Source organism: Coturnix japonica, chromosome 28, assembly GCF_001577835.2.
Source record: "Coturnix japonica isolate 7356 chromosome 28, Coturnix japonica 2.1, whole genome shotgun sequence".
Classification (NCBI taxonomy): Eukaryota; Metazoa; Chordata; class Aves; order Galliformes; family Phasianidae; genus Coturnix; species Coturnix japonica.
In genome coordinates, this window is record NC_029543.1 from 1,062,823 (window position 1) to 1,080,531 (window position 17,709).

General features: G+C 48.7%; 1 protein-coding gene across 2 annotated transcripts in view; it reads right to left on the reverse strand.

The window, feature by feature from the left end:
- ADAMTS10 (ADAM metallopeptidase with thrombospondin type 1 motif 10) overlaps positions 1–14,665 on the reverse strand; it is a 37,689-nt gene extending 23,024 nt beyond the window's left edge. The window contains exons 1-3 of one of the 2 annotated variants that reach the window (XM_015886630.2): positions 14,322–14,665; positions 4,763–5,089; positions 894–1,258 (exon numbers count right to left, since the gene is read on the reverse strand). In XM_015886630.2, the coding sequence (XP_015742116.1) occupies positions 894–1,258; positions 4,763–4,850 (453 nt within the window). In that variant the 5' untranslated portion in view covers positions 4,851–5,089; positions 14,322–14,665. Of the gene's footprint in view, positions 1–893; positions 1,259–4,762; positions 5,090–7,105; positions 7,425–14,321 lie in introns of those variants that run through there. The other variant, XM_032440986.1, reaches the window with a different exon arrangement.
- Positions 14,666–17,709: the final 3,044 nt, after the last annotated feature.

Genomic DNA, 17,709 nt, shown 5'->3' on the forward strand with positions numbered 1-17,709 from the left:
GCAAATTCGTTCCCATTTGGAAGCTCTTCCACACTGCCAGAATGCTGCTAAGAGGTGGGGCTATAGCACAAATATGAATCTGGCCTAGAGAGCCTATTTCTACATGTTGCTCCTCCAAGGGAGCCATCATCCTTGGGATTCACTAACAGGGTATGTTTGCTCCATCCCTCCATCTGGTAGGTCTTGAAATGTGCTGCATGAGCCAGAAATATCAGAAAATCACAGAAAAATAAGGATGGAATTCCTTAGCAAGTGCTGAAAGAGCTCATGAATCATACCCAGAGTACTTCTGAGAGGCATTTGTCTGGCCTGTCCATAAAGATCTCCAGTGATGATGAAGCTTGTACTCTTCAAGCAACCTCAGCCATCCTTAGCACTACTATCCACCATTAAGTTTTCCTGATATTTAAGACCACAATGTCTAATTCTAGCTGTTGGGAACACACAGAACAGATTATTCCCTTCTCCTCTGAAGCAGCTTTGCTGCTTTTGAGGCTTTCCATCCTGTCCCCTCTTGGTGTTTTCTCTTTATATTGAAAAATAATGGCTATATCTCAAGTTTTTTCCCCCCAGAAACTGTTTTCAGCTCCTGGAATCTGGGCAGAGGGGACTAGCAACCCCAGCAATGGATGTGCCCTTACAAGGAACTGAATGCATTTCTGATCTTCTTGGTTGTGACATGAAACTAATATTCTGCTGCACTCCTTCCTCACCAGCACTATACATAAAATATATTTCTTGCTGTTACTGTTGGAAGTGAACCTGCAAATCCATCTGCTAGAACCCAAAGAGAATTAATACACCAAATATCAAAGAAGCTACAATCTGTTCCACTTCATGGGTAGATCTGGTTGTTAGTATGGCCTTTGGATGAGCAAAATGCAGGGACTCACCAGTCCATTGCAGTTGCTGATGGCGACCTTAGAGCTCAGGTATTGATCCTGCAGGTGACCCGCATAGTGGCAATCCTCATGGAAATCATGCTGCCAGTCCACACCATCTCGCTTCCAGTATTCAACAGTGAAGTGCTCAGCCAGCAGGTTGGAGTGCAGTGTCAAGTTGAGGAGGAACTGGGTTCGATGGGCAGAGACTTTGTAGAAAACCTGCTGCTCCGATGGCTTGTAGGGCAAGGAACCCAGACTGCGCCGAGGGCGTTGCTTCAGCTGGCTCCTCATATCAAAGGTGAGGAAGTCCCCGTTTTGGTCCACTTGGATGGGGAATGCAATTTCATAGTGATCGAGGCTGGAAAGGAACTCCTCTGGGGAGGGAAAGCAAAAAGGAGGAATGACACTCTGCAAAGAGCCATAGCAAAACACCCAGCAGCTTCAGCACAGAGTCACAGCCAGGGCAGGATCCCATTCATGCTGCAAACAAAACATGTATCAGCAGGACAAAAGAGCTCAGCTCTCAGCCCCTGAGCCATTCTAGGGCTTTTCAGCTGCTTGTGTCATCAGAAGTAGCCACATGGCTTCCCTCCAGCCTGATGCAGGGACCAAGCTCTCTTGTGACAGCTTGCAAGAGACATTTAAAACAAAGATAGGCAGAAAGACAAGGGATTTCAAACTGTAGCACAGCAGGGATATGATAAATGGTTTCTCTCCTCTGTTCAGACTGCGTGATCCTTGGGATTCTCCAGGACTCCCAGCATACAGAACACAAACCGTGCTCACAGCTGCATTAATACATTAGGTATGAAACATCATATGCACCAAGACAGTGTTCTTGCAGTCAAAATAACGCAATGGGTGCCCAGAACTGTGCTAAAAAGGCAGCAAAATCTGAGTCTCCAGCCAGGCCTGTATCTATTCTACTATCACAGCTCACCAGCTCAGTGCCCTACAGTATATTCTTGGCTTAGCACCTCCTCTTGTGGCACTTGAGCTTTTGAGGATGCCTCGTGCCACTTAGGAAATCTATTCTCCACTCATAGTGCTTTTTTTTCCTTAAGGGTTGGAGGTTTGCTCACAGAGTGGGAGAGGATCTGCTCTCTTCATGCTGTGCTTCCTGCATTCTATGTATAGCTGTTTCCTGAGCAAACAGGGAGGCCAGGCTGCTGTGGGGTGGGTGCATTTTGCCTGGCTCCACAGCACCCATCTTCAAAGCCTTCCCCAGCCATCATAAATTCGGACTCCAAATTACACTCTTACCACATGGCAGCACTGGAAAGTTTCCTTTCCCTCTAGCATGTTTTCCAGTGTGGGAGCTTGACCGAGTGGTTTCCTTGACCACCACTAATGGGATGGTCCTTCACACCAGCTTAGTTTAGGGGTTAGCTCCCAACCTTCCAAACCAAAAGCTCTTCTGGCACCTCTCCCCTGGTTCAACAAGCCAGAAGAAAATATTAGGCTTTTAACTTCCTGTGCTCCAGCTTCCCCTGCATCACATTGCTTTGTGTGTGATGCAGCCAGGCAAACAAACGTGACTACTTGTTTTTAAGCAATGACCTCAGGCATGGAAAAATTTGCTATCGGAAGGGTCTTGTTTTTCCCTTTCTATAGTCCACATGGGTAGCAAAATAGTGTCTTGGGAGGAGGTTTGTGCACCCTGTGTCTAGAAGAAAGGGTCTGGGACCCTGATCCTGACCTATAAGACTCATTCAGGAGGAAAGAGTGGTCAGGATCTGGGGCTCAGGCTGTGTGGGACAGTCTGCTCTTGTTGTGCTGGACACAATGCATCCTCAGGGATGTCACCATGAAAAATGATGCACAGGATCATAGAGCTGAGTGTAGCGCCCTACATCATATGGATGCTTTGGGGATGGATGCAACAAATGGAAGAAATAATGAAACTTTTTACATAAGAAAGAAGACAGCATCTTCATCCCTGCCTTGGTCACACTGCCCCCCATGCTACAATTCATACTAGGAGCTCCCAACATCAATAACAGCACTGCTTGACCCTTCATATCTTCCTTCCTTCCTTCCAGAAAAGCCATCGTGATCCCTCTGCCCCCTCAGCCACTTCATGCTGTATTAATAGATCTTGGCTTGAAACGTACAGTATTGCATCTGCTTATCAGACAGGTTTGCCTGCTTTGTGATAAGCAGACTGGTGTTTCCAGAGAGCTGTCACACTGCTTCAGAAGAGATACTATAAAAAGCTTTTCTTGCAGGGAAGCCTGCCCAGTACTGGGCACCCAGGGGGGAAAGGAGAGAGTGTGGAGGAAGAGATGGGGATGAAGAGTGCTGTCCCACTCCTGATGGGGACAAGGACATGCAGAAGGGGAAGCAGAAACCCAGAGAGTGCAGGGGGTAAGGTAAACAAAAAGGATTGCATAGGTGAAAACAAAGGAGGGAGGATTTTGTTCCCTCCTTGTATGCTCTCATCACTGCCTCTGTCATTACAGAGCCACTTAAAGGATGAAAAGGAAGCAGATGTTTGCTCTCATCTTGTCACCAGAGCAAAGAGGAGCCCCAGCTGCAACCCAGACACAATTTATAAAGGATGACTTGGGAAAACACTCTGGGATTTGTGGCCTCAAGCTGCCCTAGAACTGCAGCAGCCTCAACACATATTCCATGGGTCCATCAAGTGGTATGTGAGCCTGGAGCAGTGAGATTACCCTCACCTAACGTCCTGTAAAACAGGGAATGTATAATCTATCACTAAGATTAAAATAAGGCACTAGGAAAAAAAAAAGCCTTTTGATGAAAAACCATTCAACAACGGCGGCTATGTGCCCAATCCTTGCTCAACCACCCCAGCTGCAATTCCCTGCATTGTTCAAAACCGCAGCCTTGAGTTTACACGAGACGTTGTTTACCTTCTGAATCTCGTTACATCTCTGCTGACATGTAAAGGCCTTCAACGTTGGGCTGCTGTTTCCCACATACATAATTACAGCTTATGACTGTAATACCTTAATCTTTTCCCTGCATAAAATAAATACACTGATCTGGAGCCTGTGCATGAGGCACATGAATCCTGCTGCATTGATGGACTGCCTGGGCAAACTGCTCTGGCCAAAATCAGCGGCTTGTTGAAAACGTTGGCCTTTAATCTCCATGCCTCCAACTGCTAAGAGAAGATAGCAGCGTCTCACCCTCTTGAAAGGGTGTTGTGAGGATTATGTACTTACTACCTCAGCAGTGTGAAAGTGTTGAGTATTGCTAGCAGCCTGACACTGCTTGTTCAGGATGCAAGGAGCCTAAAAAAGCATTTTGACAGTGAGAGGGGCCCGTGGGGCAGCCTGACCTGTGGGATGGGGAAGAGATTGGCTGCAAGCCCTGGCACCACCGGGGCTGAACCCAGCCCATTGCCTACCCCTGTTCCAGATCTAGGACAGCACAGATGTACAGTGAGCCCAGGGGCTCAGGGCTGCATTGCATTTTACAAGTTACATTGCAAGCCACAATATCACGGTGCAAAACACTTGTGCCTCCAGCAGAGACCTCCATCTCTGTACATGCATCTCTGTACAGTCCTCCTACATGCAAAGCCTCTGCTTACACAAAGGTGCCTCACTGCAGCTGAGTGGGAGAGCATTGCTTCCATGTGCCCTTCTGCCTCCCAAGCCTCTAGGTGGCCGCCATCCTACACAAGACCCCAACCACCTGGAATTCCACACAAAGTCAAGGAGCATAACATTTGGGAGCAAAACTCATCCTTTCCTCATAGGTCAAAGGAAAACACCTGCAAGAGCAGCAGTAGGCGTCCGGCTGCATTACACACATCAGAGCAGAGGTCAGGATGCTTCCACCCCCTCCCCAGCACAACATCAACCCTTGGGGTCAGGCAGATCCAGCTCCCTCCTTGCTCCTACCTTGCGACTGGAACATGTAACCCCGAAAACTGCAGACGGTGCTGGTGAAGGTGACAGTCCATATGAGAAGCCTCCAAGCGATGGCCATAGTTAGCGACGCTTGTCTCAGTGCAGGGAATATTGTACCAGCTGGAAGGGCGCTGTCCCCACATGTCTCTCTCTCGACCCCCACTTATGTAGAGACAGGAGTCCTCGGTTCCTCCACAGGCATCCTCAGCCAATCCCCAAAGCAGCAAGGCCGACAGTGGCTTTGCAGCACGCTGAGCTCAAGTGCAATTGGAGCCAACATGGGCTAATTGGAGTCAAAGGTTCTTGGTGGCATTGCCCCTGCAGGAGAAAGAGTGACAAATGAATGGGAGAGGAGAGGGAATGGAGAGGAAAGAGGGAGGGGATGGAATAGAAGGATGTGAGGGAGAAAACAGTGCAACAAGGGAATCCAGGACTTTGAGAAGAGTGAGCCTAAGAGAGATGGAAAGAAAGAGAAAGGATGGGGAGGAAAGAATGGGAAGAAAATGCAAATGTAATTAGCTGTCAGATTACAGCATCAGAAAGCCAAGTTACCCTGCTGTCTGAGCACTCTGCTCAGTACAGCCTTGCAACACTCCAGCAGCCTGAAGGGGGATGAGGGGGCTGGTGTCTGCTTTACACTGCAGGAGGGAAGGAGGCTCAAAATAAACGGGAACCTTTTGTCCTGCTGCCAATGCCCACAATGCCCACAAGGAAGAATGAATGGTTACCTGATCTCAGTTACCTGATTTCTTAAAAAGGAAAATACAAAATGAAAGCATTAAGGGAGGGAGCAAGAAGTGATCTAAAACCCCTATTTCCATTTCCGTGGCTTTAGTACACGCTTTAATGATCATCACTGCATTGAGAGAAAAGCACTTGCTCTCTGTGAACATTAGCTAAGCCTAGAAAAGTGATTCAAAACAAGGAACCCATTCAGCGAATGGCTTCATACTCACCCTTACCCTCAGCTCTATCCACAAATGGATCATGAGATTCCAATTGTATTTGTTATTTAAAATGATTTGCTAATTGCTTCAGTGAAAGATTTTTGGCTTGCAGATAATTTCCACTCAGTCTGAGGCAATTATACAGAACTCACATAGAGCTGGAGAGTTGCATAAAGCCTGTGGTTTTCACTTCTATCCAGCGATCGGATGACGTATACAATGAATATGGCACATATCTCCTGCCTGGAGAATCCCAAGTATCTGAAGAGCTATGCTCTGCCTGGGAGAAGGCACTGAGCACAACACAGATGTTTCCATAGAGCACTGTGGAGAGGTGATGGATGAGCCCATCCCAAAGCCTGGCTTCAGCTCTGCAGCAGCTTCAGAGCCTGAGCATCACAGGATAGGCTCAAGAAAGGTGCACTTGGGAACATGCACAAGGTTTGGCTGGAGATGGAAGGATGGTGGGTTTTGCAAAGGCACCAACAGCAACGGCCTCTGTGTGATCTTCATCCCAGCAAGGAAACACTTGGAATAACCAAGTCAACCAATATCAACCATTGCCTCACTCTGTTCTGGTGCATTTTGAAAAGCAAAGCCTAACTACCAGCCAGGCTCCATCCCTCCTCATGGAGGATCATGGAGGGATCACCTCTTTCCCTCAAGGTAGTCAGTAACATACTTCTAGTTCTGCTCTCCCCTCTTTGATATGCCTGCACAGGAGAGGCATGAGAATAAATCAGACCCACAGCCACTGCCTCAAAGACCGCACAAACCATCACCAACCACAAGAACCAAGTGGAGATCAACCCTCTAAATCCCCTCTCGAGCTGCTCTTGCTCAGCACACGGAAGCAGGAAGCAAAGCCGGGAGGCTTGGCAGGGCTTTTTGCCCTCTGCCACCACGACATGGAGATGCTGATGTGAGTATTGCAGGTCTCAGTGACCACAGCGGCTCAGTGCAGGCTGTCCCCTGCAGGGAGGGCAAGGCGAGGGCAGCAGTAGTGCAGGCTGGCTCGTCCCCGTTCCCTGCAGGAAGCAAACTGAGAAAAGCAGAAGGCGAAACCAAAGCCCAGCGTGCTGCAGCGCTCTCCTAAGTCAGCATTTTTCAGAATCTATTAAAGCTTGAGATTCCAGCTCTCCAATTCTGTCACCACTCCAAGGTCTGCGGACAGAAAGCTGCTCAGCTGAAGTGTATTTTCTCTTGAGCTTTCTACTACTCATTTTTTTTGTGTTTTTCAGCTGTCGAACTAGCTTCCTCCAGGATGTCATTATTTCCTGTCCTACCTCCTCCCCACGACCCCAAAAGGCAGCAGCAACCTCTCCTCCCCTCTGCCCACCCTGCGCAGCCCCCAACCCCAATCGCTGTGAGCCCGCAGCCCCCTGACCTCAGGAAGGAGCTCCGGTCCGAGCGCCACGTGTTCGGAATTACAGCTGCAACGTTCCCGTAAGCTGCTGGTGGGGGGGAAGGGCTCCTGCTCTGATTCCTACACACAGCAAAGGGAACACGCATCCCATTGACTTCCGAGACCCCAAGGAGGCTGTACCATGCACAAGACAGACCCAAAACACGGAAAAGAGAGGAAGTAAGCGGCAAAGGCGAGTGCTCCGTGGCATCTTCAGCATGTACAAAGTTTTCCATAACCTCACTTTTCACATTTTGCTTCCGAAAGGGCAGCGATCAAGTCACACTTGGGGACCCAACTGCCTTGCATTGGGACGGACCGGCTATAATTGAATGAGGCCCAGGGTATGGGGTCACCTCTCCCGGTCTCGTGCCTCCCTCGCTTGGGCCGGTTGCGATTTGCTCCTTCCCGAGGAATTCGTTGTCCTTGGCAGGGGCCCCAAGAGCGGCTGACGCTCCCGGATCCCTGTGCCAAGGTGGCTTCACTGCATGAACCCGTGGGCTGAGCCGCCGGCACGCGGAGCTGCTGCCTGCCCTGGGGACAGCGGGGACATAGAGCAAGGACTGCAGATAGGTGATGGGGCTCAAGCGGGTGGCTGGGCTCAAGGTTTCCTCTTCCGACACCAAAAACACTCAAAAAAATAGGGGGGGAGGAAGCAGGGGGGTTAAAATTCAAGCTGGAAGAAAGGAAAGAAAAGAGAAAAAAGAAAAACAGATGACAACTGTTACTAATTTCAACATCGGGGCTGCAGACAGAATTCCCTGAAAGCCTGGCTTTTTGGCTGGTGAGGCAGCTTTATGGGAAGGTAATAGGAAGCAGATGGGCCCTGGTCAGGGCCAAGAGGAAGGTTCAAGGTGCCTCCTAGTGCAGAAAAGAGGAATTTAAATACTTTTAAAGATGCAGAGCCCGGCGGGTTCCAGGTTTCTCATCCAACTTTTGCAAATGATGAGCTCAGGTGTCCTTTTCCCTTTTTGAGAGAGAAATAAATACAAACACAGATCTCTGCTTCCAGCATTCCCCAGCGGGAGGAAATACTTGCAGTGCACCCCCTTCCCCTCCCCAGCCTTTCCACCAATACATCCTCCCCAGTGTGCAGTGAGAGCGGGGCTGTGAGGCAGCTTCACCCAGCAGAGTGATTCTGAGCTCTGCTATAAGTGACAGCATTAACAAATGAATGAAAGCTGCTGTGCTTTGACAACAGCATACAGTGCTCATAGGAGGGATAGTCCCAGGGTGAGGGGCTGACATGGGATTTATATGACTTGGCTCTATCACCTACATCTTGCATCACTTGAGCAAGGCATTCTAAGCTCAAAATGCTCTGATCCCTGGGCACTCACTGTCCCTAAGTCTGGTGCTTCTGTGGATCTGGTGTTTGCTGTAAACCAGAGCTAATGGCCTTTCCCATCAACACCAAGGATGTGATGCCAGCTGCAGCCCCAACCCAACCACCAGCATAACATCACATGCCCTGCAAGAAGCACAGCCCAGCTGCAGTGTGTGGCTCTACAAATGCAAAGACCCCTCAGACATGCCCACTGCTCACACGGACCTCACAGTGCCTGTAGCTCATGGAGTTTGATCCCCAAATGGCCAGGTTTTCCATAAAAACAGCCCTCTTTTCACCTGCTTTTGCTGCTACACGGAGGCCCACAAGTTTTGGCTGGAAACCCTTGGCTGAAATCTGTTCTGCAAATACTGCCACAGGGCAGAAGGAGAACTCCGTGTGGTCTCCACCGACTGTCCTGACTTCAACCTATGCTGCTCTGCTCAGGGACACAGCCTAATGCAAACCACCACATCCCTTCCACTTGTGACCTGCAAAGTTGAGTGCTGCTGGAGACAGCAAGAGGGATACCCAGAACACCGTCCTCATTTCCATATGCCTACAAGTGTGAGCACACACAGGTGGCTCAGATAAAGTGCAAGTGTGGAGGAAATTATTTAATTGAGGATTGGAATGCTTTAAAAGCCCTGCTGAGCTTTGCTAAGCAGCTCTGCTTGGGTCTCCTTCCTGCATTGCTTGCAGCTGACCCTACAGCAATTCCCATTTACCAGAAAGGAACCCAACCTGAGATCTCTCCCAATGCTAAAACTCTTTGCAATGATTCTCATTTTCTACTTTAGCCCCTGTTGTTTGCTTGACCATTGTGCATGGCCCCTCACCATGGGTGAGAGGGGATATTTTCTTCTGTCATGTCCCCAAATCACCTCTACCTCCTTGATCTCCCTGGGCTCTGTGCACCCCAAACTTTTGACATCCACAAATTCCTCCCTCTTGGAAGCTGCCTGTTTGCTCCCCAGAGTCAGGATGAATTCCCATAGTGTGCAAACATCTCCCATTACCCAGCAGGTACCTGTAGGATGGACTGCTCCCACTCTGTTTGCTGCATGTCCTGCAGTGGGATGTGAGGGTGCAGAGCTTCCTGACACCTCCCAGCCATGAATGAGAGGCAGCCCTGATGTTCCCAACAAATATCTGCAGGGATTGCTCAGCTGGAAACCTGCTGATTTGCAGATGGCAGAAACTGTTTTGCAATCAGCCTGCCAGACTGACAAGGTTTCCACTGGGAAGTCATTCCTCTGCTATGGAATAAAGTTATGGGTTAAAAACAGGAGAACTCAGCGTTAGCTGTCAGCTCACTGCTAGGACCACGAGTGGCAGAATGGGAAAAATGGGTTAAAAATCACAGATCTGCAGAACTGAAAACAAGATCTTGAACCTCAATCAGCTCCAAGATGGGCCTCTCTGGGGGCATGGAAGGCAAAGAATTCGAAACAAACATGCAGTTATCATCATTCACCATAAAACAGCAGCTTGTAGCCATGGGATGGTCAGTGCTCTGCAGCAACCCATTCAGATCCACTTGTATCTATCCCTGTGCTTCCCTACACAGCAGAGACAGAACTTTGCCCCTTTCCACTGGCTCGGGGCACCCTCAGCACACCATCACAGCACACCCCACTCAATCCTTTGCAGGCACCAATCCCCACATTTTGGGTCACATTTGGAGTTTGCCTGGCTGAGAAAGTCTGATTCTGTGGAGTTAAAACGAGAACAAATCTCACCCAAAGGTGTCCATCAGCAGTGCCAGGATGCAAACTGACTCTGTCAGGCTGAACCCAAGCAGTGAGGGGTACAAACCCACATCTCCATCCCACTGCAGCACTGCAGGGCTGGGGATACCCTCACTGCCTTCCTACTGCCCCTGCTCTGTGCTGCGCCAGGCCCTGCCGTGCTCAAACTGGGCACACCCTCCATCCCTTTGTACAAGCAAAGCTTCATAGGGTTTTGGGCTCTCTCCAGTACTGTGTGGGAGTGTTTTTGTTTTTTTTTTTTTAAAAACACAAGAATTGTTTTACAGTCGAGAATGTTCAGGGCAATCTTAGTGAGGAAAGGAATGAATTGCCCCCCTCGCTTGTTCCAAAATCCAGTGGGATTATTCATTCCATCAGCAAAGGGGCAAAAGGAGCCCAATAGAAAGTGAAGGCACAGGAGTGGAGAGTTGGGAGCCCCAGCTTCCCTCTGACACCGACTGCTCTGCTTTCTGGAAATCCTATCTCTCTGTTACATAAGGATCTGGCCCTATCTGGAAAGCTGGGGTCACTGCACTTCTCCAAGTGTGGTAAAATGCTTGGAGGTCCTCAACAGGAAAGCGTTAGAGAAGTGCCAGCGTGTAGCATCATCAGGGAGGGGTGCTGGGCCTGCAGCAGTGCAAGCTGCAGGGCTGAGCCCAGACACTGCTGAACCAGCCCAAGGCAAGGTGCTACCAAGCAGCACAGCCTTGGACTTCTTCTCCTTTCAGGAGACGACTCTACCAGTTCTCATGCAGGTCCGCTTTCAGACGGACTTATGCAATGGTTTGGAGCTGCTCCATGTGACCCAGACTTGCTGGCCCCCTGCCACCACTCTCCTTGCTGGCTTCAGCCACGGACAAAACAGCAGAAGTAAAAAAGACGGCCGAGCAGTTGTTAAAAGAAGAGCACTTTGTCTACTGCACGGCGACCTCGCCAACTACACACATATACCACGCATGTAAGAACACATGCGATGGCCACATGCACAAGGCTGGGGCTGCCAGCTTTCATGCACAGCTGGGCAACCCCAGTGGGGTGGGTGGACATCACCTCTGTTACATGCAGGTCAGTGCTTGGCACCCACATACCCCTTTTAAGCTGCCTGCACGCTGTCATGCTCCACCAACAAATTTGGGTACTCCACGCACCCACGGTTTTGTATTTGGTTTTATGCTTGGTCCTGCCACTCTGGAACAAAGGATGACTGCAGTTGGAAGGCACTCATTGAGATCCCACCCCCCACCCAGAACAGGGATAACAGAACGTGCTGTCTCACAAGCATATGTGGCTTCCTAAGGAGGAAGCTGCAACCCAAAGGCCACCCGGCACACTTATCTGTGCCTGACTGCGGTGGGAATAGAGAGATGCTTACCCTGATAGGGCTGAAGCAGTGATTCCATGCTGGTTTTGACCGAAGCCACTTTGGGGTGAAGTCTTGGGCCCTGCTAAGGTCAGTGTCACAATTCCCACAGTAAGGAGCCAGGATTTCACCCTCAGATTCAACTAGGAACAGGAATCTATGAATGACTGAGTTTAGAGAGATGTCTAGAACTGCACAGGAATTAATTTGGACTCCTTAAAAAAACGGAGCTACAATGGAAGAGTAGAAAACAATAGCAGCAATGGTGGTCTGGGATGATCGAAAGGAATGCAGACACACCGAATACACAACCATGGCACATCCCAAGCATGTCTTTTCCCAGCCAGGGCAAATACAGAAGGCAGGAGAGCAGCAGAGCAGCTGGATGGACACCCTGCACTTAGCATGTGCCACTGACATTGCTCTACTGAAGTCAGATGGAGCAAAACTATTTTGGCACGGTTTCTCACTGGAGAGTCTCCCAAAGCTGGAATTGGTTGCAGACTTGATTTAAGGCACTCCCAGTAACCGAGATAGCAAGATTTGCCTGATGTTATTCCTTTACAAAACTTCCTTTGGTGTTGAAAAGTGAATCCATACCCAGGCTGGTGGTTTTGCTGTTTCTCACCCTGCAAGAGCTGCACGTGGGATCTGACCTCCTTGCAGATTCCCAGGAAATGGCTGCGACTCCTTGCCCTGCAAACATTTCCTACTGGCTATGGGGTCAAGCAAAGATCTTTTTGACTTACATGTCTTCAGCACATCTGAACTGACATCATCCTAAGCACGAGGGAATCGTTTCTGAAAACTTGACAAATTCGGTCCAAATTCTGTTTGTTTTAAGTTAATTTGAGTTAACTGGAGACCTAGGCAGGACAGGACGTGACAAACACATCCTGCGGTGTTTTTGGCTTCGAAAGAACTAATTGCTGGAAACTTGGCAAGAAAAGTGGTTTTTGGAGTTGGGGGTTTCAGATAAGCTTGAGACGAGCGCTCTAACACAGCCACCCCCTGGGTGGGCCTGATGCAACCTGCACTGGAAGCCCTCCATGGAGCTGCTCCCTGGGCAGCAGAGCCCATGCAGACTCTGGATCAGCACTGCATGTAACACGCACATTGGGTGGCCTTGAGCCATCTGTGATAACATACAGGTTGGTAATTAAAAGGCCTCTCGCATGACGAGTAGAAACTGTTTATGTTGAGCAGGCAACACGTACCCTTAGGGTTCCACTTGGCCCCATTGATTGCTCATTCAGTCCCGGCTTATCAGGGCATTCCTCTGCCAAGGGAAACAGCTCAGCCCCAAAGACTTATCTGGGGAAAGCATGATTTAGAGGAGATGACAGGACCTTTCCCATCACACCACCAAGCAGCTGCTGGGGGAACGCAACAGCAGACGCACCTACAGGCATTGGAGGTTTCACAAATAGAAAGGAGACAGAAAGTGGAGGGTGCTGCCGGTGGGGCCAGCCCAGAACAATGGGATGGAGCAACCAAGGCAGCCAGCATGAGCCTTATATGGAGAAATTTCATGACACTGGAACCATCTCCCCAGCACTGAAGGAAGCCTCATTGGGTGAGGGTTTGAGCCAGTCCAGGCACGGCACTGCTAGGAATACCTGCACAGCCCAGCACAGCATCTCCCCTTCCATCATCTATAGTGTGATGGAGACAAAAAATGAGCAAAGACTCCAAAACTCTTCCTGCTATCACCACTCAGTCATGCAAGCTCTGCTAACAACAACACTGACGAACAGAATAAGAAACAGATCTCTGGTTTGGCTGACCCATCTCCAGCCAACCTGGGTATTGGTGTGGACCAGTACAGGGAAACAAAAGCTCACTGATATGCCCACAGTTGAGTGGAACAGCCCCCAAACAGGCCCAAAATGGTCAGCAATGTTGAATTTGGCCACCAAGCACGGTACCTGCCCCAATTGCTCCCTCTCTGATAGAGATTTATCAATGTTAGTTTATAAAATCTTTCCTATTTATAGCACGGCTCCTCCAGCTCTAATGAGATAATCTCCTGGCGTTTCACCATCACTAATATTTACTTTGATGTCTAAAATAACACATTCGGAGGGATTGATCTCCTTTAAAAAAGCCTTTTAAAAAAACCCTTTTAAAAAAGCCTTTAAAATACCATCAAAGCAGAGACCATGTACAGCCCACGCAGCAGGGCCAAACGATGCACACAGCTTAATGACTTTGCAGCTTTTTCAGGTCAGACAGTTTACAATCCCCCACCCGCACCACTCCTGCGGATGGAGAGCAAAAAAAGAGAGAGAGGAGCACAATCTGTGTTTATCCTCATGGAATGAGGACAGAGAAGAACGCTCCGCTCTGCTGCAACCACCACCGTAATGCTGGAATTAAGAGCTTCCCCCCAACCCAGCAGCTCTGCTTTCAGAGCACCCAATTTCAGAGCAGCAAACATGCGACTGCAGCTCCACGCAATAAGAAGTGGAGAGGCGCAAGGAAAAGGGGGAGGTGAGCAGATGCCGACCGCCGCTGTCTGCAGACGCTTTGAAACACAACCCTGCGTTTTTAATGGAAACTCTGAATGTTGGAGAAGGGTGAACATGGTTTTCATTCTCATAAATGTTTTTTCCAGCATGCAACGCTCTTCGGGCTCATTCCTTCTCCAGGGAGACGGTTCTGATTTCAAAGAACATTCGCATTCCCTCCTCCCCAGACCACCCCACTCCGACCTCAAAGAGTTTTCTCTGCAAAGATTATTTTAAAGAGCGTTTTTACCTTCTCTAGCGTTTTCCCTTCTTTCTTCTTGTTTTTTCCCCCCCTTTTTAATTCTTTTTTTGTGTATGTGTGTTTTTTCTCCTCTTTTAATTTTTCCTTTTCCTTTTTTTTTTTCCTCTCCCAGCTGCGGCCAAAAGCTCTTCTCTCTCTCTCCCCCTCAGTCCTGTGAGTGTCAGAAAGTTTCCAGGCTGAGGGTTTATGTCGCCTTCCTCAATAACCTCCTTCTGTCAGACCCAGGCAGTGCCGCAGCTACAGGCTTTGCTAAAAAGTCTCCCTTCAGGAAGTGAGCAGTAATAAGAGAGCGGCTCGGAGGCAGCATGTATAGGGGCTGCTCAAGAGAAAAAAAAAAAAAAAAAAAAAAAAAAAAAAAAAAAAAGAAAAAAAGGGAGAAAAAAAACTTTGCTCAGGAATTTTGCCAGGATTATCCAAAAAGAAAAAAGAAAAAAAAAAAAAAAAGAAGAAAAAAAAAATCCCAAACCCACAGGGCTGTAAAGTCCCGCCCTGAGTGCTGACATCAGTGCAGAAGGCAGGTCTTGCTGCAGCAATATAAAACCCATCAGCTAAAGCACTGTGAGGAGCAGCCATCCTCCTGGGCAGCCCCAAAGCAGGCAGGATAGAGAAAGCAATTTGGGATGTTGCTCGGATAGTTGCTCCTCACCACCCCCTCCTCCCCCTCCCAAAATAAAACCCCAACAAAACAAACCCAAAGCAGCAAAACAAATACAATTCCCAACCTTCATTTTAACTGCAGCTTCAAAATAATGTTATAAAGCCAATGCACGTCTGACAAAATGGCCTCAACAAAGGCCTACAGCACCAGTGGGCATTGGCTTTACAATTAAAAAAGCCCTCAAGAGTTCACCGATGCTTTAAGAAGTCCCTTCCCGAGGACAATGCATTGCTAAAGTAAAGAATAAACACTGCAAGTAATTAATGGTGCTTGTTTAAATACAAAGCTCTCTCAGAACACATAAAGCAATAAGCAGTGAAGGGCAGGAGCTCATTTCCTTCTTCCGTTTCAAGTCTTCTTTGGGATTTCAAAATGGAATATGTAGGTTTTGGTAAAGAGAATCACCTGGTCATGCTGCAAGCATTATAAATACAGACCCCCCCTGAGCCAGGGGCTACATCCTTGCATTTAACAGCCATGTTGGATTTTCATCCACAGCCTGAATCCCTCTGAACTTGCTTCATATGGAGAAGCAGTGGATGGCTCAGAAAGAGTCATACTAAGCAAACACCTGAGGTGAGGTCTGTGGGCATTGCCTAGGAGGTAATGTCCCAGCAATGCTAAAGGGACGTCTCCCTTGCTCTCAGGAGGATAGTTCTGACCATGCATGGTCACCACCACAAACTCCATCCCTGGTCCTGCCCCTGGAACCAGGACATCCCAGGATAGCAGTGAGGTCCTTGCACTGGTCCTGGCTCTCTGCTTGAGAATGGAGTTCAAAGAGACTGCAATTGCTAGGCTGAATTTTTGGCTGGTTCCCTGGTTGGGTGGAAAGATTGGTTTCCTTCCTCTGCAGGCCATGCTGGCCATTGTCTGAGCCTTCACAGCACAGACATAAAAGAGCAACCAAACAAAGTGCTTGGGGTTTAATTGAATGGTGCCAGGGAAAAACTAATTGCTCAAAGCATGGCCTGCTGCCATCCTAGGGGCCGAAACTTGTCTTCAAATACACTCAGTGTGTAATTAAGAGGGACTGAGGCTGCAAACATCCATCTCTCCTGCTCAGGAGCACAGGAATGAGCTGCTTTGTGCTACCTGCTCCTCTCCCTGCCACATATGCTTGGGGCAAAAACCTGCACAGGGCTGTGCAAAAGCTCTCATCTTCACACCAAACCACACAAATTCCACAGCTCAAGAGCTGAGTTCACTCCAGCCCAGACCTGCCTCTGTAGGGTAATGGGGCTGTGCACACATTCCCAAGGGCTCATTGCAAGCACGGGAGCCTGGGAAATGGGAAAGGATAAAGGGATGTGATACAGAACAAAAAGATGTGCCTTAAAAAAGGGCTCCACAAGAAGCTGACAGCCAAGACCATTTAGTCTCCAGTACCTAACATTGCCAGCTGCTCCCTTCTTTGAAGATGAGGCTGCATCTCTCAAGGATACCTAAAATCCTCTCTCTGTAAATCCCCAGCATCCCCACTCACATATTTAGGGGTGGAGAGGACCCAGGAGCTCAGCAGAGCTGCAGGACCCATTCCCAGCACTCAACAGCCCGAGGACACTGCACCCTCGTGTGGCTGCACACAACTCTGCAAGGTACAAACCCTGCAAGGATGCAGCACTGAACCCAGGTAAAACATCACCAGCAATGCCTGCACGGTGTGTCACTTCTAGAGGACGTTGACTGATGCCCAGTGCATCCAGCACACCCATAGAATCATTAAGGAAAAGACATCTACAAGCATAAAAGCCCAACCATCCACTTACCACCAATATTGCCCACTAAGCCACGTCTCAGATGCAGCACTTGTAGGCCACTGTTCATTTTAAGGCTTCCATTCTCACAGATGGAGGACAACGCTGAGGCCCGATGGGGTCATTTTGTATAACCACTTTGTCCATAAAATAAAAATTAAGAGCTCTTGCTACATCTACACAGGGCAGGGTTCCCAGCTCTGGCTCTACATCACAGCCTGGCCCCACATCCATGTTGGGACTAGCTCCTTGGCCACAGACAGATCCTTTTTATGTTTGCACAGTACCTAACACCACAACACTCCATTTGGGCTTCTCACTACTGCTGTAATAAACAAATGCTCTGCTTTGTTTGCAGCCCAAGTACTGCAGGTTGAGAACCTGTGAACAAAACCAGCTGTAAACAAATGGTTTTGATTTTCCACTGGTGTGGAGACATGCAAACTAATTGCCCAACTGTGGAAAAACAGTTTAATTAATGCCAGGTGTTAGAAAAAGAAAAAGAATGGGGTTGGTGTCTCCCAAACTTCAGCTTGAAAGAGCCACTGCTAGTTCTGAAAGCAAAGCTGGAAAAAAACAACTATTTCTGAGATCTTTACGCATTGCATGAACTTTGTGGGCATTATTGGCAAGGGGCAAATGCATAAGTGAACCTTGCTGGGAAGCAAGACCTCTCTGCTCACACTGCAGAGGTGGGTGTGTGAGGACATTGCATTTTTACCTTTTTTAATTGCCTGGGTGACTCATCTTTTATCTCAGGATCTCACCCTGTGCTTAAAAGAGACTTTAATATGGATTTGAAGACCTAACCTCTGGAACCCATCACAAACTGCCACACCAAAGACATGAAAAATTCCAATAGACTGAGAACCAAAGGGCATAGCATGGCAGATGTGCTTAGTGCAAGGCTCGCTTCCCAAGGAACATCTGCTCAATGGGCAAGAGGAGAGCTCTGCTGTCA